At 45.5% G+C, this 19,232-nt stretch overlaps 1 protein-coding gene across 2 annotated transcripts in view; it reads left to right on the top strand.

Moving 5' to 3' along the window:
- LOC138672576 (interferon-induced GTP-binding protein Mx2-like) overlaps positions 1-19,232 on the top strand; it is a 41,373-nt gene that overhangs the window by 939 nt on the left and 21,202 nt on the right. Inside the window, exon 2 of one of the 2 annotated variants that reach the window (XM_069760702.1) lies at positions 13,426-13,666. The exons of the other annotated variant lie outside the window; for it this stretch is intronic. Coding sequence (XP_069616803.1) covers positions 13,606-13,666 — 61 coding nt within the window. The 5' untranslated portion in view covers positions 13,426-13,605. The remainder of the gene's footprint in view (positions 1-13,425; positions 13,667-19,232) is intronic. 2 annotated transcript variants of the gene reach the window in all.

Raw genomic sequence — 19,232 nt, 5'->3', positions numbered from 1 at the left:
TTTTATGAATAGCTAGTGCTAAATTTGTGGATTTGTCATAGAAGGTTTTGTTAGAAATAAGTGTGCGCTTCTCAGGCACATTGCGCCCTAAAGGTACCTTCACACATAACGATTTCGTTAACGATATCGTTGCTTTTTGTGACGTAGCAACGATATCGTTAACAAAATTGTTATGCGTGACAGCGACCAACGATCAGGCCCCTGCTGGGAGATCGTTGGTCGCTGGGAATGATCAGGACCTTTTTTTTTGGTCGCTGATCACCCGCTGACATCGCTGGATCGGCGTGTTTGACGCCGATCCAGCGATGTGTTCAGTGGTAACCAGGGTAAATATTGGGTTACTAAGTGCAGGGCCGCGCTTAGTAACCAGATGTTTACTCTGGTTACCATTGTAAAAGTTAAAAAAAAACCCAGTACATTCTTACATTCCGGTGTCTGTCGCGTCCCCCCGGCGTCAGCTTCCCTGCACTGTGTCAGCGCCAGCCGGCCGTAAAGCAGAGCACAGCAGTGACGTCACCGCTCTGCTTTATGGCCGGCGCTTACACAGTGCAGGGAAGCTGACGGCGGGGGACGCGACAGACACCGGAATGTAAGAATGTACTGGGTTTTTTTTTAACTTTTACAATGGTAACCAGAGTAAACATCTGGTTACTAAGCGCGGCCCTGCGCTTAGTAACCCGATGTTTACCCTGGTTACCCGGGGACTTTGGCATCGTTGGTCGCTGGAGTGCTGTCTGTGTGACAGCTCTCCAGCGACCACACAACGACTAAACAGCGACGCTGCAGCGATCGGCATCGTTGTCTATATCGCTGCAGCGTCACTAAATGTGACGGTACCTTAACACATATTCTCTCTCTTGCTTCTGCTTTTCTTCTGAAATGGCGAGGAGAATATTTGACTTGTCCAATGCCCTTCATGTTGAGCAAGTGCAAAATATACTGCTTGATGATGAGACAGACCCCTTACAGCTAGAAGATTTGGGGGAAGAAAGTGACATTGATTCAGAAGATGATGTGGAAGAATGTCCAGATGTGTCTAATACAGATCAAGATGGAGAGAGTGAGGAGGATGCTCAACACATAGAAACATACTACTTTTCTGGTTATTAAACATTTTTGTTATTTAAAAAAAAATGCACAAATTAAAAAAATAAATTGGGCACAAATGAAAACCAGGAGTAAAAACAACAAAAAATAGATTAAAAAAAGTGCAATAATGAATCAGGCAGGACCTTTTGAATTTCTATTTTATGCATTTTCAAAATCTCCAATTGCTGTTAGTGAATATTATTATTATACATTTTTATAGCGCCATTTATTCCATGGCGCTTTACATGTGAATACAGGTCAAATATAGACAAATACATTAAACATGAGCAAGTAAACGATGCTGAAGTTGGTTTCTTATTCGTTCAGTTTCTTATTCGGCTATTTTTTATTTTCTGTTTTTTTCAGGTTTTGGTATAAAAATAAACCATTCTAAGTATATAATAATATGCGGTCATGTGTCCTTTTGTGAATACACTTAAAAACAGATACAAAATTTAGAAGGCTGGCACAAAAATGGGCATCAAAGTGGGCGCTGAGGTATGGTATTGAAGGGGTTAAATGCCTTTGTGCCACTGATCTAACACCTGATTTACATACCTAGTGATGCCCCACATCAAAGTCAAATCACTTCAGCCTGGCACAAATGGGTTCTGGGCATCAAAACTGGCATCAAAGTACTCAAATCACCAATTTTCATAGATTTGAATAAGTAACAGCTATTTTTGAGGGGTTAAATGCCTTTGTGCCACTGATCTAACACCTGATTTACATACCTACTGATGCCCCACATGAAATCCATGTCACTCCAGCCTGGCACAAATGGGTTCTGGGCATCAAAACTGGCATCAAAGGGGGCAAATCGCCCATTTTCATAGATTTGAATAAGTAACAGCTATTTTTGAATGGTTAAATGCCTTTGTGCCACTGATACATTTACATACCTATTGATGCCCCACATGAAATCCATGTCACTCGAGTCTGGCACAAATGGGTTCTGGGCACCAGAACTGGCATCAAAGTGGGCAAACAGCCCATTTTCACAGATTTGAATAAGTAACTGATGTTTTTAAGGGGTTAAATGCCTTTGGGCCACTGATACGACACTTAAAATACACAGATAGTGATGCCCTGCATCAAACCCAGGTCCTTTCAGCCTGGCCCAAATGAGTTCTGGGCACCAGAACTGTCATCAAAGTGGGCAAACAGCCCATTTTCACAGATTTGAATAAGTAACTGATATTTTTAAGGGGGTTAAATGCCTTTGAGCCACTGATACCACAGTGCATATGTCAGGAAACAGGAAGAAGTCCTGATTACTTCAATTACACATACAGCGCTCTGAGCTGCAATTTCCTCTGCCTGCCCACACAAGGCTGGAATTCTAAGCCACTCTTTCTCCCTCCCCCCGCTATACAGCCGTAATGTACGACGAGCCTGCCAGCGTCATTGAAGAATTTATATGGCCCTGTGCTGCTGTCACGATGATGCCAAAAAATGTCTTATTGTGAGTGTAGTTTCAGAAGGACATGGCTAACTACACACACACACTCACAATGCAGCTGCGACCCCTTTCTCTTCCCCCCACCCCTCAGCTTCACTCCTACCCGAAACAAAGCCTATGATAGAGACTGGGCAACCTGATACTAATGGTGGGCAGGGTGTGGCTTTAAACTGCAGGTGACCAATCCGGCAAAGCCACCCGTTGTCCCTCCCCTCTCACTCAGGAATGCCTTTGTCTGAGACCTTGGAATAAGGTAAAGAACTGTCCGATCAGTGCATATCATTAACCAGCCCTTTAGTGATGTCACAAGCTCAGAAGTATAAGTCACTATACTCTTAGACCAGCCATCAGTCTTGGTCGGGAAGCGATCTAACACAGCTTGGCAAAGCTGTTCCATGCATCTGGATGTATTTATCCTCCTAAGGCTCCTTTCACACTAGCGTCGTTTTGGAGAAAAAACGCATTCTGCAAAGTTGTCTGCAGGATGCGTTTTTTCCCCATAAACTAACATTACCGACGTATTGCCACACGTCGCAACCGTCGTGCGACGGTTGTGCCGTGTTGTGGCGGATCGCCGGCACAAAAAACCGTTCAAAGTAACTTTTTTTTTGTGCGTTGTGTCCGCCATTTTCGGCCGCGCATTCGTGGCCGAAGCCACGCCCCTCCTCGCCGCAACTCACAATGGGGCAGCGGATGCGTGGAAAAAATGCATCCGCTGCCCCCGTTGTGCGGCGCTTCCACAGCATGCGTCGGTACCTGGGCCCGACGCTCTGCGACGGGCCGAGCCCGACGCTAATGTGAAAGTAGCCTAAGCCACAGGCCAGCCAAGATGATACCATGACATAACCTGTAAGTTCTCTTCAACGTTAATCCTTTTTTATTTTGTAATCTGTAATGTACCGTATTTTCCGGTGTATAAGACGAATTTTTAACCCCTGCAAAGCATCTCAAAAGTCGGGGGTCGTCTTATATGCCGGGTACGGCATGTGCAGGGAGCGGTCCTGTATGGTTCCCAGGATCTAAAGGAGAGTAGACTCTCCTTCAGGCCCTGGGATCCATATTCATGTAAAAAAAAAGAATAAAAATAAAAAATATGGGATATACTTACCCTCTGACGGCCCGCGGCTCTCAGCGGCGCAAGATCATGTGACGGGGGTCGGCGATGACGTCATTTCCGGCCGCCCGGCCGGAAGCGGTAGTTAAATGCCGCTGTCTGCGTTTGACAGCGACATTTAACTAGTTAATAGGTGCGGGCAGATCGCGATTCTGCCCGCGCCTATTACGGGCACATGTCAGCTGTTCAAAACAGCTGACATGTCCCGGCTTTGGTGCGGGCTCACCGCGGAGCCCTGCATCAAAGCAGGGGAGCCGGCATCGGACGGTATAGTATGTCCGATGCCGGTAAGGGGTTAATGGACAAAGGCTTTTTTTCTGTAAAATGCAACCAAGAAAATGAGAAGAAAAGTCAACTAGAACAGCTAAACTTTGCATGGGGTTAATCAGAATCACTGTAAATGATGGCAGCTGTGCACTGACTACTAGTTACCATGAGTTTCAATGCAATTGGCTAATTCTGAACCCAATCACATCCTCAATCATAAGCGGGTGTTTACACTTATGCAACGACGTTTAGTTTTTTTTTTCTTTTGTCCTTGAACATGATTTCCGTTTGTTTCTCAATAGATCCGTACAGATTATGGGTGACATTTTTACATTATAACAGTGATGGAGACTTCATATATGCACTTTAGTAAGAAACTGAAATATAATGTACAACAAACTATCCTAAAATGACTAATCCTAAGCCATAGAAATGCATTGACCGCTGCACATTCAGAGGGATTTTCCAAGTTAATTAAAGACATAAAACAAAACAACTCTTAGGCTATGTGCACACGTTGCAGATTCATGTGTTAGTGAATAGGAAAGTACCAGTGTTCATTCACAGGCCGAACACCTGAACATGAAGAAATCTAAGAACTTCTCACAGCTGAGGGTTCGTCATTAAACAGCCTGGACCCCGCATCAAAGTGGGCACCGGAGGGCATTAATGAAAGGGTTAAATGACTTTGGGTCACTGATCTCACTCAGATATTGTTCCCCGCATCAAACCCAGGTCCCTCCAGCCTGGCCCAAATGGGTTCTGGGCATCAAAGTGGGCAACCAGCCAATTTTCACAGATTATGGTGTGAGATCAGTGGCCCTTCGGTGCCCATTTTTGTGCCAGTTTTATAATTTTTGCAGCTGTTAAGTGTGTTCACATCAGGGCACCTCGCTGCATTGTGTATTATTATTGTGATGATTATTTTTTGTTGTTAAACCTATAAAAGAAAAAATTACTGAATAAGAAACTGACAAATAAGAAGCCAACTTCAGCCTCGTGAAAGTTGTGATGTGCTGTGAGGAGGAGGACCAGGCTGCAAGTACCTGTATTGAGCTGGGTCCGGAATAATGATGGGTTGTTTGTGACTGATCCGGTACAAAGAGCCGGCTCCCTGCTGTGAACAATTGGAGCCCGCACCCCAGTGACAGCCACTGAAATCTCTAATTGGCCCTCACTGGGCGTAAAATTCCGGTGTTTTGCGGATGTAACTCTGCTCACCTGTCCCAAACTCCGCTCATTCATCAATGTAGCTAGATGGTGGCCCGATTCTAACGCATCGGGTATTCTAGAATATGCATGTCCACGTAGTATATTGCCCAGCCACGTAGTATATTGCCCAGCGACGTAGTATATTGTCCAGCCACGTAGTATATTGCCCAGCCACGTAGTATATTGCCCAGCCACGTAGTATATTGCCCAGCCACGTAGTATATTGCCCAGTCACGTAGTATATTGCCCAGCCACGTAGTATATTGCCCAGCCACGTAGTATATTGCCCAGTCACGTAGCATATTGCCCAGTCACGTAGCATATTGCCCAGTCACGTAGTATATTGCCCAGTCACGTAGCATATTGCCCAGTCACGTAGCATATTGCCCAGTCACGTAGCATATTGCCCAGTCACGTAGCATATTGCCCAGTCACGTAGCATATTGCCCAGCGACGTAGTATATTGCCCAGCGACGTAGTATATTGCCCAGCCACGTAGTATATTGCCCAGCCACGTAGTATATTGCCCAGTCACGTAGCATATTGCACAGTCACATAGTATATTGCCCGGCCACGTAGTATATTGCCCAGTCACGTAGTATATTGCCCAGTCACGTAGCATATTGCACAGTGACGTAGCATATTGCCGAGCCAAGTATATCACAGGTTAAAATAATAAACCTACTCACCTAACGATCTGAGGGCCCCTTGTAGTTGAACATACTCACCATTCCCGTCGCTGCTCCTCAGCGTCCCGTCTCTCCACTTCCTGGGATCCAACGGCGCTGTGCAGATTGGCGCGCGGCTGCCGCCATCTTGCGTTCCCCGGATGCTTTGCGAAATTACCTATATGACTAGGTCTATGGCTAGGTATTTTGGGTAATTTTGCAAAGCATCGCTGGGAAAGGAAGATGGCGGCAGGCGCGAGCGGCTCAGCAGACAACGGAGGGTGAGTATAGCAGGTTTTTTTTACTATTTTTAACATTACTTTCTTTTACTATTGATGCCGCATAGGCAGCATCAATAGTAAAAGGTTGTGGACACACATGGTTAATAGCAGCGGTAACGGAATGCGTTACCCATGCCGCGGTCCGTTACCGCCGGCATTAACCCTGTGTTAGCGGTGACCGGAGGGGAGTATGGAGCGGAGCGCCGGGGACACTGACTGCGGGGAGCGGAGCGGCCATTTTCTTCCGGACTGTGCCCGTCGCTGATTGGTCGTGGCTGTTTTGCGGCGACCAATCAGCGACTTGGATTTCCATGATAGACAGAGGCCACGACCAATGAATATCCGTGACAGACAGACAGACGGAAGTACCCCTTAGATAATTATGTATATAGATTGGCTACCTGCAAGTTGGTGGGGTTTTGGCCATGGGTGGGTGGAGTTTTGGCCACATTCACTTTTTTTTAACCCCTTTACCCCCAAGGGTGGTTTGCACGTTATGGACCGGGCCAATTTTTACAATTCTGACCACTGTCCCTTTATGAGGTTATAACTCTGGAACGCTTCAACGGATCCTAGTGATTCTGACATTGTTTTCTCGTGACATATTGTACTTCATGATAGTGGTAAAATTTCTTTGATATTACCTGCGTTTATTTGTGAAAAAAAACGGAAATTTGGCAAATTTTGAAAATTTCGCAATTTTCCAACTTTGACTTTTTATACAATTAAATCACAGAGATATGTCACACAAAATACTTAATAAGTAACATTTCCCACATGTCTACTTTACATCAGCACAATTTTGGAACCCAAATTTTTTTTTGTTAGGGAGTTATAAGGGTTAAAAGTTGACCAGCAATTTCTCATTTCTACAACACCATTTTATTTTAGGGACCACATCTCATTTGAAGTCATTTTGAAGGGTCTATATGATAGAAAATACCCAAGTGTGACACCATTCTAAAAACTGCACCCCTCAAGGTGCTCAAAACCATATTCAAGAAGTTTATTAACCCTTCGGGTGTTTCACAGGAATTTTTGGAATGTTTAAATAAAAATGAACATTTAACTTTTTTTCACAAAAAAAATTACTTCAGCTCCAATTTGTTTAATTTTCCCAAGGGTAATAGGAGAAAATGGACCCCAAACGTTGTTGTACAATTTGTCCCGAGTACGCTGATACCCCATAAGTGGAGGTAAACCACTGTTTAAGCGCATGACAGAGCTTGGAAGCGAAGGAGCGCCGTTTGACTTTTCAGTGCAAAATTGACAGGAATTGAGATGGGACGCCATGTTGCGTTTGGAGAGCCACTGATGTGCCTAAACATTGAAACCCCCCCACAAGTGACACCATTTTGGAAAGTAGACCCCCTAAGGAACTTATCTAGATGTGTGGTGAGCACTTTGACCCACCAAGTGCTTCACAGAAGTTTATAATGCAGAACCGTAAAAATAAAAAAATCATATTTTTTTTTTTCACAAAAATTATATTTTCGCCCCCAATTTTTTATTTTCCCAATGGTAAGAGAAGAAATTGGACCACAAAAGTTGTTGTACAATTTGTCATGAGTACGCTGATACCCCATATGTGGGAGTAAACCACTGTTTGGGCGCATGGGAGAGCTCGGATGGGAAGGAGCGCAGTTTGACTTTTCAATGCAAAATTGACAGGAATTGAGATGGGACGCCATGTTGCGTTTGGAGAGCCACTGATGTGCCTAAACATTTAAACCCCCCACAAGTGACACCATTTTGGAAAGTAGACCCCTAAGGAACTTATCTAGAGGTGTGGTGAGCACTCTGACCCACCAAGTGCTTCACAGAAGTTTATAATGCAGAGCCATAAAAATAAAACACAGTTTTTCCCACAAAAATTATATTTTAGCCCCCAGTTTTGTATTTTCCTGAGGGTAACAGGAGAAATTGGACCCCAAACGTTGTTGTACAATTTGTCCTGAGTGCGCTGATACCCCATATGTGGGGTGCATGGGAGGGCTCGGAAGGGAAGGAGCGCCATTTGGAATGCAGACTTAGATGGAATGGTCTGCAGGCGCCACATTGCATTTGCAGAGCCCCTAATGTACCTAAACAGTAGAAACCCCCCACAAGTGACCCCCATATTGGAAACTAGACCCCCCAAGGAACTTATCTAGATGTGTTGTGAGAACTTTGAACCCCCAAGTGTTTCACTACAGTTTATAACGCAGAGCCGTGAAAATAAAAAATCTTTTTTTTTCCCACAAAAATTATTTTTTAGCCCCCAGTTTTGTATTTTCCCAAGGGTAACAGGAGAAATTGGACCCCAAAAGTTGTTGTCCTATTTGTCCTGAGTACGCTGATACCCCATATGTTGGGGTAAACCACTGTTTGGGCACACAGGAGAGCTCGGAAGGGAAGGAGCACTGTTTTACTTTTTCAACGCAGAATTGGCTGGAATTGAGATTGGACGCCATGTCGCGTTTGGAGAGCCCCTGATGTGTCTAAACAGTGGAAACCCTGACTCTAGCCCATTTTTTTTTTTTTTTAATTTTTCCCTAACTAAGGGGGTGATGAAGGGGGGGTTTGTTTTACTTTTATAGCGGGGTTCTTCGCTGATTTTTATGATTGGCAGCCGTCACACACTGAAAGACGCTTTTTATTGCAAAAAATATTTTTTGCGTTACCACATTTTGAGAGCTATAATTTTTCCATATTTGAGTCTACAGTCATGTGAGGTCTTGTTTTTTGCGGGACGAGCTGACGTTTTTATTGGTAACATTTTCGGGCACGTGACATTTTTTTGATCGCTTTTTATTCCGATTTTTGTGAGGCAGAATGACCAAAAAACAGCTATTCATTAATTTCTTTTGGGGGAGGCGTTTATACCGTTCCGCGTTTGGTAAAATTGATAAAGCAGTTTTATTCTTCGGGTCAGTACGATTACAGCGATACCTCATTTATATCATTTTTTTTGTGTTTTGGCGCTTTTATACGATAAAAACTATTTGATAGAAAAAATAATTATTTTTGCATCGCTTTATTCTCAGGACTATAACTTTTTTATTTTTTTGCTGATGATGCTCGTTTTTTGCAGGACAAGATGACGCTTTCAGCGGTACCATGGTTATTTATATCTGTCTTTTTGATCGCGTGTTATTCCACTTTTTGTTCGGCGGTATGATAATAAAGCGTTGTTTTTTGCCTCGTGGTTTTTTTTTTTTCCCCCCTACGGTGTTTACTGAAGGGGTTAACTAGTGGGACAGTTTTATAGGTCGGGTCGTTACAGATGCGGCGATACTAAATATGTGTACTTTTATTGTTTATTTTTTTATTTAGCTAAAGAAATGTATTTATGGGAATAATATATATATTTTTTTTCTTTATTTAGGAAATTTTTTTTTTTTTTTTTACACATGTGGAAATTTTTTTAATTACTTTTTTACTTTGTCCCATGGGGGACATCACAGATCGCTGATCTGACAGTTTGCACAGCACTCTGTCAGATCACTGATCTGACATGCAGCGCTGCAGGCTTCACAGTGCCTGCTCTGAGCAGGCTCTGTGAAGCCACCTCCCTCTCTGCAGGACTCGGATGCCGTGGCCATCTTGGATCCGGGCCTGCTACAGGGAGGGAGGTAAGGAGACCCTCGCAGCAGCGCGATCACATTGCGTTGCTGCGGGGGTCTCAGGGAAGCCCGCAGGGAGTCCCCTCCCTGCGCGATGCTTCCCTATACCATCGGCACACCGCGATTATGTTTGATCGCGGTGTGCCGGGGGTTAATGTGCCGGGGGCGGTCCGTGACCGCTCCTGGCACATAGCGCCGGATGTCAGCTGCAATAGGCAGCTGACACCCGGCCGTGATCGGCCACGCTCCCCCCGTGAGCGCGGCCGATCGCCCTGGACGTACTATTCCGTCCTTGGGAATTTAGGCCCACCCCACATGGAAGGAATAGTACGTCTGATGGCAGAAAGGGGTTAAATGTGCGAATACCTATTTAATAGGGATCCATTTAGGATCCAAAAGAGCCGGCTCTTCTTGGTGAGCGGATAGACTTTTGTAACCCACCTCACCAGCATATACTTTCCCGCCCATGAGAGACCCTGATTGTGCTTCGGCCATGTTAGCTCTGGCCGCATATTTTCATGGACTAGGGGCTCAGCGCAACGTACCGGACACCGACCACTGCCGACAGAAGACTGACCGGTGTTTGCAGGACCCCACTGGAACAGCACCGTGCCAGCCATTGTTGCTGTCATCGTCTGCTCCGTAATTGCCACAGCCTGGAAGAGGACTGACAGGCTAAGTTGATCTAACATAAACTGCCACTATCTTTTCCCTTGTTTTCATTGACGCTGCACATCTTTTTGCATCTGAACTGTTTTTGTTCTTCCTTACACTGTTTGCCTTCCTTCTTGGAGTATTCCCCTGTTAAGTAAACTTGTTAACCCTTGCTCTGCCTCTGGTCTGTCACTGCATCCAGCAACCTGCTTACAGTGCAGGCAGCAGCGGAATACTCTTATGGGGGGTGTTCTGATTATTAGGAGCTCAACTTGCAGCACTATGATTTGAGGGCACAGCATGTAATATTCAAGGGGCACTGTTATTTACGAGGGGCAGTGTGTGTGTGTGTGTGTATGTGTGTGTGTGTGAGTGTGAGACACCCCGGGGTCTTGGGCGTCACAGTGGCATTGCTTTCCCCACAGGGAGAGTGATGTCACGCTTGGAAGCGATGAAGGATCTTTCACCAGGTAATCACATACACACAACACGTTCATACTCCAGGCCAGAAGGGGGAGCTCTGAACCTGGTTAAGGTGAACTCCCCTATAAATACATTCTGGCCTGGAAGGAAGAGTCAGTGAGTGCCAGACAGCAGTCTGAAGCAGACAGTGGAGGAAGAAGGATTCAGTCAGAGGATAGAGACGAAGGCAGACGGACATAGAGTGTCAGAAGGTCTGGAGGGGCCGTGTAGTCAGAGGTACTACAGCTCCTGGAGAGAGGAAACTTAGAAGGAAAGAACAACTTGTGGAAAGTGTGCAGGAGAGAAAAGACACAGGAGAGTGACACCAGGGGAGCAGAGCAGTGATTTGGCTACCTCCCTGGCAAGCGCAGATTTCGGTAGCCGGAAGACTGAGTGTTGTGAATTCTGTTGTCGGGCTCCCTCCTGTGGTCATGAATGGTACTTCGGCTGGTTCTGTCCATGGACTTTCTCTTGTGGCTGTGGGTGTTTGTTTCCTTCCACAGGTGACGAGGTTAATTCGTTAGCTGGCTGCTCTATTTAACTCCACTTAGATCTTTGCTCCATGCCACCTGTCAATGTTCCAGTATTGGTCTAGTTCTCTCCTGGATCGTTCTTGTGACCTGTCTTCCCAGCAGAAGCTAAGTGACTGCTTGTTTTTCTCTGGTTTGCTATTTTTCTGTCCAGCTTGCTATTTTGATTGTTCTTGCTTGCTGGAAGCTCTGGGACGCAGAGGGAGCGCCTCCGCACCGTGAGTCGGTGCGGAGGGTCTTTTTGCGCCCTCTGCGTGGTCTTTTTGTAGGTTTTTGTGCTGACCGCAAAGCTACCTTTCCTATCCTCAGTCTGTTCAGTAAGTCGGGCCTCACTTTGCTTAACCTATTTCATCTCTGTGTTTGTATTTTCATCTTTACTCACAGTCATTATATGTGGGGGGGCTGCCTTTTCCTTTGGGGAATTTCTCTAAGGCAAGGTGGGCTTTATTTTTCTATCTTCAGGGCTAGCTAGTTCCTTAGGCTGTGCCGAGTTGCATAGGGAGCGTTAGGCGCAATCCACGGCTATTTCTAGTGTGGTTGATAGGATTAGGGATTGCGGTCAGCAGAGTTCCCACGTCCCAGAGCTCGTCCTTTATTATCAGTAACTATCAGGTCATTCCGTGTGCTCTTATCCACCAGGTCCATTATTGTCCTGACCACCAGGTCATAACAACCGAGGCCATGCTGGACTCTAAGGGACAGCTGAAACCGGAAGGACAGCTGAACTTTAAGTTACCTGTCCATCTTGATAATCAGGAGGCACAGTGGCGCATAGAGCCCGGGTCGTGATAGAGACCCTATAAAAAGGCTCGAGTCACCTGTCATACAGGTTTGTGTCCTAACCTACATGGAGGACAGAGAGAAACTGTGAGGACCTTAACAGAAGCCATAGGCAGTAAGGGACTACAACACCACTGCTCTTTGAGGAAGGCTTTCATCTCCACCTGGTAAAGGGGACTCTGGATTTGCTTCCAAGCCGGCCGGACCCTGCCTGTACCTGTGATCTGGTGCCCTGGACTATGGTTGCCTGAAGCTGCAGTAAACCAGGTAAAGAGACTGCAAACCTGTGTCCTCGTCCTTTAATGCACCATCTCCATCTACACCTGGGAGCCCTGGGGATACACTTCACCTGTGGGAAGTTATACCATCTAGCTGCCATAACATCACCCCAGAGGACACCTTTAAGCAGCGTCGGTCCCTACTGACCGAATACCACAGGTGGCATCACGAACAAACTTTATTTAACCCTTAAAAGACCTTTCCCTTTAATTGGGTGCCCAGGGCCACGGACCGGGTTGCAGCCACCGTGACATCCCGTTTAAGTGCAACCGGACCTGGTACCGAGTACACCATGGCCCTGGCAGGCGACTCATGGTTGCACTGCTGTGTACGGGGTGTAGTGTGTGTATGTGTGTGTTGCACTGCTGTGTACGGGGTGCAGTGGGGGGGGTACGGAGATATATATATATATATATATATATATATATATATATATATATATATATATATATATATATATATATATTTATGAGAATTTTCTTTTCTTCATATGGAAGATAAGGATTTAAGGGGGGTGGCAATGTTGGAGAGGCGTCCATGTCATTCTTTGTGCTGTTTTACACGAAAAAGACAATAAAAAGTGATACACTGATATATGCCGGGTGTTCACTTCTTGGGTGAAGTGTGTAGATTTTGGTTGGATTTTAGTGTAAGAACGTTGTGTGACGGATGGAATGTGACCGAAGACTGACACAAGTGTGGAAGTATTCTAGAATGCTGGATCTTGGTTGGTAGCCGTAACTGTTAGAAAGAGAACCGCATGGGACGGACTCGGATCGAGACAAGCTCAGTGGTTGGCTATGAAGCATATGGCCCAGAGTCTGTTGGGAAGGTGAACCGGACAAGCATTGTTCCTTGCTGGTAAAAGTTAGGCCATGCTTCCCGGCCGCAAGGTGCCTCGTATGATGGCAGGTTCTGCCCGGAAAAATTCCTGTTGATAGTTATAGTATTGCATTGTTACTAAGAATAAGGCCGCCATATTGAAAGATAACTATTGTAAATAAAGTTAACTTATTTTTAAGTTGCATGGTGTGAAGACATCTTGTAGAGGGAACCCGACCCCCTCAGCCACAAGGGCGAGTGATCCTAAATGAGGAGCCGCGCCAGGCGTTCCCCGTTCATATGAATATAAGCTGCAAAAGCAAAGAGCCGATGACGTCTGGGCAGTAAACTGGAAAGACTGGTAGTGATCACCAGTACTTATGTCATGGAGGCCTAACAGAAGAGGAAGGAAAATTGCTTCGATCAGAGAAAAAGCTTCTTGTAAGTGACTTGATGTGAATGTTTATTGTCCCTGTGACTACAATGCATCAGTATGGGATTTGCTGTATGGTCTGCAGTGATGATACTTGATGATTTTTCAGGCCATTATGAACATATAACCTGTAGTTATACATTTATGTACTGATCTTATTATTGGTATTTTATTTATGTTCTAAGCTTGGTACTGTTGCTATGTACTGAGCCTTGGCACTGGTGCTGTATGTGTGTACTGATCCTGCACTGGTGCTGTGTTTATGTGCTAACTTTGGGGGGTTTGTTACTATAAGCCGGTTGCTATTTCTATGTAATGATCTTCATGCTGGTTCTGTATTTGTATACTGATCTTCTTACTGGCACTATATGTGTTGGGCTTGGTACTGGTTCTGTATTTATATACTATGCTTGGGTTCATTGTTTCATTCACTAACAACAAGCACAATTCTTAAGCACTACTGCAGTTAACCAGGATTTCTCCTCCTCATAAATGTCTGTTGCTTGTTCGGCAGCTTTTCAAATTCATGTTGTTATACATGTGTATAATCCAAACCTACAGATATAGTACTACTTACGGTATATCTTAACCCGGGTGTAATCAGGAGAGCGCTAGAGCAAAGTCAGAAAAATGCTTCAACCACGTACTAACTGTTGGGGGCATAACTTACGCGGTCACAGAGGACACCCAGTGGGTGAGGTGCCTGCCGGTGACCGCAAATACTTAAGATGGATGTGCGTTCTCAGACGCACATTCAGTTGAAGTGTATTGCGGAGCACCAACCCCTTGGGTCCATAAGCTTCAATACACGCTGCCAGCCAATCGGAGTCCACCAGTTGATGTTGGCGTGCATGTGACTGGGGGCACATGGCAATGACATCATGCGCTTCTGTCATTTGCATGCTGCTGAAGTCGGCTTCTTGCTCCAGAAGAGGACTCCTCGCGGCAGGAGAGTGGATGGGAGGTGAGTATTATATTTTTTTTTTTTGGTTTTTTTTTTTCATCGGTGAGTATATGGTGGCCATACTACTGCATGGATAACTATTGGCTGTGCATTATACTATATGGATGACTATGGGCTGTGCATCATGCTATATGGAAGACTATGAGGTATGCATTATACTATATGGAATGCTATGTGGGAGCCATTGTACTATGTGGTGGGCTATGAGGGACCCTTTTATACTTTATGGATGTTTGAGGGCCATTATATAGTATACAAGCTGTTATACAGTGTCAAGGATTGTGCGGGATATATCATGCTGTATGGGGGTCATAATGCTGTTTGGAGGGCTAGTGGGGGGACAGTATAGAGTGTGGATATGTAAAATGTGCAGAGTAGTAGTCATGGTTGAGGGGCTGCTGCACATCACCCTGACACCCCACAAATAGTGTCTCAAATCCCATGTGCTATGTGTGGTGCAGAACACTCACGTTACGGACACAAGCCTCCTCTGTCTCTGTCTCCGGGATCAGGGGACACTCTCTTCATAACAAACAATTCAGATTTATTTAGCATCTTCAGTTCAACTGATGTTACAGCACAGTACGTTTCCACGTTATCTTGTTTGTTCCGCCTGAACTATCCCATCTCTTAATGGCTCCCTCGGCCCTGGGATACTGTGTCCGTCTTCAGTTTCCATGACTCCCATCCTGTTTCCCTCATGCGTTTTTCCGTCCGGCTTTCACTTGTTGGAAGGGAATAAGGCACACTTCCCAGTGCCTAGTGTGGGCCGTAGGCCCTGGGCGTTACAGAAATGTCCGCTGAAGACACTTGACAACGTTCTCATACAGCCAAACAGTTCATACTTCTAGTACACCCCTGAGGCCCTCTGGCCTTGAACTCCTGCTAACAATTTATCTATGTTAGATCCTTCAATCTAAACTCTAACTTTATCTGTTTGACCAAAACCAGGAAACGCTCTCTGTTATGGACCTGGTGGTTAGCAGCACCCGGAACGACCTGATGGTTAAACTGCACAGGACAAGCTCTGGGAAGTGGGAGCTCTGCTGACCGCAACCCCTAATCCTATCACACACACTAGAAATAGCAGTGGATTGCTCCTAACGCTCCCTATGCAACTCGTCACAGCCTAAGAGCTAACTAGCCCTAAAGATAGAAAATAAAGCCTACCTTGCCTCAGAGAAATTCCCCAAAGGAAAAGGCAGCCCCCCACATATATTGACTGTGAGTTAAGATGAAAGTCACAAACACAGAAATGAAATAGGTTTCAGCAAAGGGAGGCCAGACTTACTAAACAGACAGAGGATAGGAAAGGCATTTTTGCGGTCAGCACAAAAAACTACAAAAAACCACGCAGTGTGTGCAAAAAGACCTCCGCAACGACTCACGGTGCGGAGGTGCCACTCTGCATCCCAGAGCTACCAGCTAGCAAGGCAAAATCATAAAAGCAAGCTGGACAAGAAAATAATGAACAAATAATTAACTAGCAGGGACTTAGCTTCTGCTGGAGTAGACAGGTAACCAGAAAGGTCCAGGAGCGAACTGAACCAGTACAAGGACATTGACAGCTGGCATGGAGTAACGATCTGAGTGGAGTTAAATAGAGCCGCCAGCTGAAGAAAAACTTAAGTCACCTGTGGAAGGAACCTCAGAAGCAGCAGCCCCACTCACAGCCACCAGAGGGAGTCCATGGACAGAACTCGCCGAAGTACCATTCATGACCACAGAAGGGAGTTCGATAACAGAATTCACAACAGCTCTCCTTCTTATTAGCTAACCCTTCCCCCTCCCATGTTGGGACTGTTTCTGACTGTTAACTGTTTGCTTTCTTGCAATCCCACTTCCTATATCTAAAATGCCTATAACTGAATCTTTCCCACTCCTAATCTAAACTGAGCCCTATCCTTTACCTGATGCCCTAAGCCTAATCCTGTACATTCCCTATATACTACACATAAATTGGATTACACATTAATCACTAAACATTGTTAACTGAGTACATTAGTGCCTATAAAACTCTATGCAGTTTCACATCATATATCTGACACACCCACCAGGGCCGTGGGATACTCGGAACCGGGACAGACAGTCCTTTGGGGAAGTCACAGGGCCGTGACCCGACTCCGTGGCCCTGGCTGTGCCGTAAAATGGCAAATATGTATATGGGATTTAATGTGACGCCACCTGTGGTGTTCGGGAATGGACGGCCGACGCTGCTAAAGGAGACCACTGGGGCTGATGGTGATGCAGTTGGAATGGTACTGCTCTCCACAGATGGAGTGGGGCCCCAGGGCTACCGGTCCCATTTATGTCAGGCTTCGTGTACCTTGTGGTGCAGGACTCTGGGCACAAGAGATCACTGAATGACACAAGGGCTGTAGTTTTCTTTTCCTTTACTTGATGGTTGATAGTACAGACCGGGGTACTGTTAACAGATTGTAATGGAGAGCCGGGCAGCTTGGAAGCAATTTTTGGATACAGCTGGCCAGGTAGGTACGGAGGCCTTCCTTCTGCACTGTCCTCCCTTTTTCCTTGCTGCCTCACAGCTCACCCCCCTGCTACTAAGTGCTCTCTCTGTTTTTAAAAACTAACCATTTCCCCCCATGGCAGGCAGCTCGAGCCTATCACAGGTGCCATTCCTTTGTGTCGGCTCCAGGCTCTGGTATGCTGCTGTGCCGCTGGGTATTAGATCGGGCCAGGGACCTGCAGTCCCCTGCCCTCCGGATTTAGCTGCCGGAACATCAGTACCCACGCAAACACTCCGGTATTCGGTTCCCAGCGCTCAGCTCTGGGGCGAGTTTAATCACAGCTCCACTCCCCAGGTTCTGCTCTACTTCTCTCCTACTGACACCTGGTAAGGGGACCCCTCCTTGCTTCCTGTAAGGGAGGCAATGCCACTGTGGCAACTGGACTCCTGGGGTGCCACATATCCATCACAAAAATGCAATAAAATCCACAATTTGTATAAAGGCTGTTTAATGGAGAAGAGGCATATGATAGTCCCTGTCACACCCATGAAGTGACCGAGGGCAAGGTCGCCCATGTATATCCATGATCTGGCCCAGCAAAACTTCCACACTCAGATTCTATTTTAACAACCGTATCTTTACTGTTATACATTTTCCTGAACACAGCGGAACACAATAATAGACAGTAGAAAATATGCCTATTCACAGAGATAACGTGTAATAACAAACTGTCCCTCACTTTCCCTATCCACACGTTACCAGTTCCTTTGTTCCAAGAGGTTATCTTCCCACGTCGCAGGCCTGTCTGTCACTGCAGGGGGACACTCCAGCCGAAGAGAAAAACAACAGGGATTGAACAAGACTCCGTCCCTCAGGTCCAGGCTGTAGCCCTTGGGGTTCGACAGGTAAGGGTGGAATGTTCGGCCTCTCAACAGAGGACCCGCTTACAGTTCATGGGCTCCAGGGTCTGTGAAGATGTCACCGTTGGGTGCTCCGCAGTGTGGGAGCTGGGAACAATCTGGATGTCCGCTTCCAAGAGATAGCGGTCATCCAGGCAATCTTCTATATCGCATCTACAGGAGGACGCCAGCACACACCGACCTCTCTCTGCACACACCAGTTTCCCGGGCTTTCTCTTTCCCTCCCCTCCCTGTTCACATGACATCACAGGGGGAAGTTCTGCCAATACAGTTTGTTTCTCTGTAATCACATTCGGCATAGGTATAACTTCTGGCTACACGGGGGCAGTGTCTGTCACAGATTCTATGTCAATGATAATAGAACAGTCACAGCCGGCCAGCTCACTACACCCATACAGATAGGTGTGGGGGCCATTATACTGTATGGAGGGCTGTGTGTGGGTCACAGTTGGGGACACCATACTTTGCTAGGGTAGTTGAGCGGGGCTACAGTTGGTTCATCATACTGTGCGTGTGGAGGAATCCACTCTGGAGGATGCAGTGTTTGGGGGGACACTTGTGTGTGTGTGTGTGGGAGGGGGGGGGGGGTGAATTTGAACTTGTGATACGGGGCCTGATGACTTCTATGAACACCACTGGTGAGTATAATGAGTCCACACAGCAGAAATCCATTTTTTTTTCTTTGTTACTGTAGGCCCAACTGTCCACTAGGTATCATTGTTGCTTCTATGCAATTAATTGGGTATTCATTGGGTATTGTCATTACATCCCTGCTTACAGCAATGCATAAATAATGAAGAAAAAAAAGATTTTGTAAAATAAAAATCTCAAATTTATTATATTGAAATAATAAGAAAAATCATACATATATGACACTAAAAAAATAAAGGTATGGGAATTTTCAAAGTGAATGCATAAAGAAATCAAAAACAGTGCATATTCTCTACAGCAAATAAATGCATCTTCTATATAATCCGTATATACTAAAATAAATCTATACAAGAACTACAAATGTAAAACCCATATATTAAATAAGGAAACGCAGAATAAAACAATAAATGCATACGTAAAAGAGGAAAAATATTGCTAAAATAGAACATTGCGTGAGAACCACAACCGTTGAGTAACAAATAGTTTTTCTTACTATTCTCAGAGTAGGATGATTACTACCTCTCTTAGCGTGTTTTTTTTTTTTCTTTCATGTTCGTCAATTATTCGTAGT

Source organism: Ranitomeya imitator, chromosome 3 (assembly GCF_032444005.1).
Source record: "Ranitomeya imitator isolate aRanImi1 chromosome 3, aRanImi1.pri, whole genome shotgun sequence".
NCBI classification, from domain to species: Eukaryota; Metazoa; Chordata; class Amphibia; order Anura; family Dendrobatidae; genus Ranitomeya; species Ranitomeya imitator.
This window is presented reverse-complemented; position numbering and strand designations above follow the sequence as displayed.